Below are 6,586 nucleotides of genomic sequence, written 5' to 3' on the forward strand. Positions count from 1 at the left end.
CACACACACACACACACACACACACACACACACACATCAGCAAAGTAAAAGGAAAAAAAAATCGGTTGGTGCCAGCAATGGGAAGGATAACTAGTTGGAGCATAGGATACCCTAGACACATATTATTATATACTTATCAAAATTCATACATTATATAACGACCCCTGTAAACCATGGGGTTAGTCAATAATAATGTATCTTTTCCTGTCTAAACGACTGTAACAAATTGTAACACATTACTGCAACATGTAAATAAGGGGAAAGGGTATTTGTAAGCAGGAATAGGAGAACTCTGGACTTTATGCTTATAACTAGTTTGGTTGGTTGGTTGGTTGGTTTAGTTTTTCAAGACAGGGTTTTTCTTGTGTTACAGCCCTGGCTATCCTAGCACTCACTTTGTAGACTAGGCAGGCCTTGAACTCACAGAGATCTGCCTGCCTTCTTGAAGTTAGGCTAGTATAATTGAAAAACAAAGTTTAAAACTTAACTTTAACAAAGTGAAGTTGGGCCTAATGGGACAAACCTGTAATCCCCAACACCCAATCCCTAGTATTAAAAAAATAAGCAAATTAGATCGCTACATGTGGTTAGTGCCTATAATACCAGCAGTTTTAAGGCAATTTCTCAAATGACACCTAAAAATATACTGCAACATTACCTTTAGAAGAGAAAAGTCACCTCAAGAGCCTGTTCAAGTGAATATAGTTATGAAACCATGCTATAATTAACTGAGCAGGTCAAGAGTGACTAGACACTTAAGCCCAGGAGTTCAAGGCCAGCCAGATGAACAAAGCAAGATTCTCCCTTTTTTTTTTTTAAAAAAAAAGTGGGTGTAGTAATTTCACTTGCACAGCACGTGGGAGGCCAGATCAGACACTGTCTCAGAAAAATAAAAATGACCAGGCAGATGATTTGAACCAGGGACCAAGAGAGCCCATCTCCACATTTCTTCACTTCAAGTCCTATGATATAAATAATAACAAGAAATCACGTTTCTCAATTCCTCCAATACTCTAAAAACAACTGAAATTGTTTAACATCATTTCTGCTTCCTGAAAAACAAAAATATAGAGGTTAAGTTAGAAAAAGGAGTATTTTCTTAGGTTCCTCACCTAGAATCAATAAACTGAAAATCATGAATGAGCAACAGAAAATTAATGTTTACCGACACAAGATGTTCACCTAATTTTGAACTGATGATTCAAAATGTAATGTTAGCTTCTATTCCATTTTATAGTAAGATAGAAACCAAAAGAGTCCGACGAGAGCATGAGCAAAGAAATACAAAGATAGTAAAAATAAAACAGACACACACACACACACACACAAAANAAAAAAACAAAACAAAACAGACATACAAGACTATTCATATGCAGCCACTAACTGAACTCTGAGAGTCATTACCTCTTACCCTAGTAGTTTAAAATACTAGTTGATTAAACCTTACTTCCCAATTCAATGACTTTTTGTCCTTATCCCAGTGGCGTAAAAGGGAACTTATGTCCTCAATTGCAGTGGCTTTTTATCAGAGTTCTCCCCTGGGGAACCTACGAAATCAAACACTGAGTTTGGCTCCCCACCCTCAGGGAATAAGTGTCCAAAGTGACAGTGTGGAATCCCTAAAGAACTGTTGGGCCACAACTTTTCCAGTGTTCCAAGCAGTAGGTCCCTTTTTTATGAGACAGAATATAACATGAAAATAACCGACGTTAGGAAAAAAAAGCACCCGAGGCCAGAGTGGTGGCTCACTGCTGTAATCTCAGCACTCAGGAAACAAAGGCAAGAGGAAAATGTTAAGTTCAAGACAAGCCTGGGGTACATAGTCAAATGAGGCCAGCCTGCTACATGGTAACCCATTTCAAAAAAAAAAAAAAAAGTGAGGGAAAAAAGGAACAGGCCCCAAAAAGCCAATTCTTGACACTGCTCAAATGTAAACCAGACCTTTGTTCTCCCTTTTGAAGTTCATGAATCGCATTAGAAAAATATTATTTCGTAACTTCATACAGGAGTGGCTTTTAAGATTAGTCAAATACATAATTAAGTAATATTAAATAGCTCTCAGTGGTCAAGCAGGGTGTCCAACAAGTCAAGCGGTTTCAGTATGTTCTCCTGCAAGGCAAAGGGACGGAATTTACACCTTTTCAATACCATACACCCCAGTTCTTGGTTCCTGGGCCTGAAAGCCCTGTACCCTACTCGTTGTGCAATCATTGTCAAAACTCCACCCACTGAGCTCCAGAACAAGTGGATTTCTCCCATTCTGAAAGAGATCTCGATTTTCTTGTATCCAGGGAGACACCGAAAACTCCTTGACATGAGTCAAGTAAGGCAAGGGGGAACAAACGGTCCAGCTCCTCTCCTAGATTAAGAAAGACCAAAACCGAAGCCCAGGAGGAAACTCAAGTTTCCACTTATCAAATTAAAAAGAAAGAGAAGAAACAGAGGGTAGTTGCAGGAATCCGGAGCAGGCTAGCAGAAGATGCTGCGGTTCCCCAGCATCACCACCTCATCCCCAGCCTCACACTCAAGGCAGGTCGGTGATGCCCAGAGACCCAGCCCCACTGTGGGTCCCGGGAGCCCCGCGGAGTCCCCCGCGTAGCCACCCGCGCAGTGTCGCGGGGGGCCGCTGGGGGGGGGGCAAGGGAAAGAGGGAGAAGGGGCGAAAGGCAGCCCCGGCTTCTGCGCTGTTATCTTACTGCGCAACAGCCTCAGCTCTGAGGCCGGGGAGCACCCCGCAGCGCGCGCCCTACGCACCTGCCCAACGCTGGGAGGGCTATCCCGTACCCCGGGAAGCCCCCACCCCCACCCCGCCACCTCCGTGGGCAGCGGAGTCCCAGTGCCCGATGACCACACAGGCTGAGACACAACACCTGACGACCCGGGGCAGCGCCTGCCGCACGTGGCTGTCACACCTGGAGCGCCCCTGCCTAGCACCCCTTCACCCTCTCAGCCCGGAGTCCACCCTGTCCTCCCTCAGCCCCCTACCGCCTAGTGTCCCCAAGTCCCACCAACCACCGTCCCTTCTCACCCGATCCATTTCTGTCACAACCACCCCGCACCTGCTCCCGACTTATCGTCACTCTTCAGAAGGAAAAGGGGGAACGGGCCGGATGTTCGTCCCGTAGCTAAAGGTAGAAGGGTAAGTGAAGGGGTGAACCCCAAAAAGGGTAGCCCAATCATCCCTGCGATCCAGCCACAACGAAGGCATCCCCTCCACTGACCTTCTGCGGGGGGCTACGTCGCCGTCCGCCCCGTCCGCCCTCAATAGCCTCCTCAGTACTGCCGCCTCTTCCTCGCGTTAGCTCCTCAAGCCGAGTCGCCATGAGGTGACGGCAGCAGCCAAACAAGCGGCTGGACCAGGGGTACGGAACCTCTCAAGGGCTTCGGCCCCGCCCCCTTTACACCCCAACCAATCTAAGCGTGAGAGTCTTCTCACATGACCGGAGGAGGTTGGCTCCTGAGGAAAGGCAGTTTGTTGGGGGTGGGGAGCGTAGAATTTTGGGCTGGGCTTCTGTTAGGGCCGAAGGGCAGACAGAGGCCGCTGGAGTCTGCGCGGACATGGAAAGGGAGTAGACTACAAGTCCCAGAAGAATTTGCGGCCCCGGCGTCCAGCCTTGGATCCCGATAGGAGCGTCCTGGGGGAAGAGTACCCACTGTGCTGAGTGTGCAGCCTTCTGGGGCTTGTAGTCTCTGAGCGGCAATGTCGCGGTACCGGAAAGTAGTCATTATTAACCTACAAGAAAAGTTTTAAAATCTTCCAGAGTTTGAGAAGGAATAGAGTCAGAGACACTTTTTTGTGGTTTTGCTTTTGTTGCTGTCCTTCAGAATTGTGCAAGTATAATTTGGGAATAAAAGACTTTTAACTTCGCTATTTTCGAGGTGGTTGATGCAGTCGCAGAATTTGAAACATTGGCCACTTGCCCAGAGTTCAGCCTCTCTACCAGAGTTCTCATCAAGGTTTAACTGTCCAGGTTCCTTTGGGCTGGAGGCCTACTCACCTTTGCTCAACTGCTCTGGCTTCAAGTACACTTCTCCATGTTAGTTCAAGATTAATTCGTGTTAAATTTTTCTTGCTTTTTCCACCATATGTTTTGCTAGTTAAAAATATCATGAACCCTGTTTACTAAAATAGTTTTTTTTTTCTTGATATGTTGGAGAAGGTCACTCAAAAATATCCACTGTTTTCTATTTAATGGAACCAGATCCTTAGTGGCCTAGTGTCTAGAAGTCACAGACCATCACAAAATCTAGACATTGTTTGAAACAATTCACTATGAAAATCTGTACAAATATACTTTCCTACAGTTGAACACAAAACAGTGATAGCAGGAGCCAAAACTTAAATAATTTGAGTGACTGAAAATTCCAATTGAGCAAATTCTTAGGAGAAAATAGGGTTGGTTTTGTTATTAATTAATGTTGTTTGGGGGTTTTTATTGTTGTTTTGTTTTTGTTTCTATTTTTTTTGAGACAGGGTTTTTTCTCTGTGTAAACTAGAAATTATAACAGCTAAACATATTAATCAGGATCTAAAGAAATAAAATGTAAGCAAATACATATTTTTTTGGGGGGTGGTTTTCGAGACACGGTTTCTCTGTATAGCCCTGGCTGTCCTGGAACTCACTCTGTAGACCAGGCTGGCCTTGAACTCAGAAATCCACCTGACTCTGCCTCCCAAGTGCTGGGATTAAAGGCGTGCACCACCACGCCCGGCTTTGATTTTTTTTTTTTAATTTGGGAAAAGTACTATTATTCAGACACCTCAGTCCAGGTTTGAGATTTCAAAACAAAAGCATTGTTCAAGACACAGATGATACATGACAAAGAACCTACAGCCAGACTGTGTATACAATCATCTCTCAATCTTCTAAAAGGAAAACTAAAGAAGATAAAAGAAAAAAAAATAAAAAGAGAAAAAAAATTTAAAAAAGAAAACAAACAAACAAACAAATAAAATAAAAGGAAAACTATCCCAGCAAGACTTAGAATAAATACATTAGTAGTGTAATTCTCCATGGCTTTGAGTGACAAAAGGCACCACAGATAAATTATAGTACAATAAAATAACAGGTATCTACCAAAATTACAAACATCTTTTAAAAACTTATTTTATTTATTTTATGTATATGAGTATACTGTAGCTGTCTTCAGACACACCAGAAGGTCATCAGATCCCATTACAGATGGTTGTTGGGCATTGAATCCCATGTAGTTGTTGGGAATTGAAATCAGGATCTCCGGAAGAGCAGTCAGTGCTCTTAACCACTGAGCAACCTCTCCAGCCCAAACTTTTTTTGGGGGTGGGGGGGGAGACTTAGAAAGGAGATCTCAGCTGGGCAGTGGTGGCGCACGCCTTTAATCCCAACACTTGGTCGGCAGAGACCCGCGGATTTCTGAGTTCGAGGTCAGCCTGGTCTACAGAGTGAGTTCCAGGACAGCCAGGGCTATACAGAGAAACCCTGTCTTAAAAAGAAAGAGAGAGAGAGAGAGAGAGAGAGAGAGAGAGAGAGAGAGAGATCTCATTTACAGTTCATAAGTTTATAACAGATGTCAGAAAATTACCTGGTGTAGTGTTGTAAGCTTTGGAGACCCCCACACAGGAGACCAAGACAGGAGCATATCTGTGAGGTTGAGGCTAATCTGGCCTACTTAATGAGTTTCAGGCTCAGCCAGTATTGCATAGTAAGACCCTGTCTCAAAAAGAGAGAGAGAGAGAGAGAGAAGAAATAAAGAAAGAAAGAAAGAAAGAAAGAAAGAAAGAAAGAAAGAAAGAAAGAAAGAAAGAAAGAAAGAAAGAAAATAAGCTTGGCATTGGTGTGTAACAGGACAGCTGGACTACATAGAGAATCCCTATTTCAAAAGATCGAACAAAAAAAGGGAGAGAGAAAAGAAAATTGCTCCTCAATATGTTTAATATGTTAATTCCTTTCAGGAGAAGATTTGAGAGTGTGGTTGCTTCTGATTGTTGAGTAATGCCAACTAGGCATGCCTGTAATCCCAGCTTTGCGAGTCAAAATTACAAGTAGAAAAGAGAATCTTTGCTACATAGTTACAAGGCCAGGCAGGGTAGTGCAGTCAAGACTAGTCTTGTCCAATATCTCCATACCAAGTTCCAGGCCAACCAGAGGTGTCACTGTGAAACCCTGTCTCTCTCACACACACCTCAAGAAAGAATGCACTGTAGCACAAACGATAAAGTAACTTGAGACCTGGGCTCAAAAAAAGAATACAATGAAGCAGCAATGATAATGTAATTTATAAAACTATACAAAAGATAGCTTTTGCCGGGCGGTGGCGCATGCCTTTAATCCCAGCACTCGGGAGGCAGAGGCAGGCAGATTTCTGAGTTCGAGGCCAGCCTGGTCTACCAAGTGAGTTCCAGGACTTAGATATAATAATAAAAAAATCTTAAAAAAAAAAAAAGATAGCTTTTCTCCTACAGCCATATTACTGGCTGCCACTGGGCTTTGAAAGGACTTTCCCTGATGAATAAAATATAATAAAATTTGAGCCAAATTTTAATGATTATTCATAAACTAATTACTAAAGTTATTCAATGAACAAATGCAAAGCTGTCGCCCCATAT

The 6,586-nt window shown here is 43.3% G+C and overlaps 1 protein-coding gene across 3 annotated transcripts in view; it reads right to left on the reverse strand.

Moving 5' to 3' along the window:
• Positions 1-3,356, reverse strand: part of Txlng (taxilin gamma) — a 49,405-nt gene extending 46,049 nt beyond the window's left edge. For all 3 annotated transcript variants that reach the window (XM_029534282.1, XM_029534281.1, XM_029534280.1), the window contains exon 1: positions 3,222-3,356. In XM_029534282.1, the coding sequence (XP_029390142.1) occupies positions 3,222-3,323 (102 nt within the window). In that variant the 5' untranslated portion in view covers positions 3,324-3,356. The remainder of the gene's footprint in view (positions 1-3,221) is intronic.
• Positions 3,357-6,586: the final 3,230 nt, after the last annotated feature.

Source organism: Mus pahari, chromosome X (assembly GCF_900095145.1).
Source record: "Mus pahari chromosome X, PAHARI_EIJ_v1.1, whole genome shotgun sequence".
Classification (NCBI taxonomy): Eukaryota; Metazoa; Chordata; class Mammalia; order Rodentia; family Muridae; genus Mus; species Mus pahari.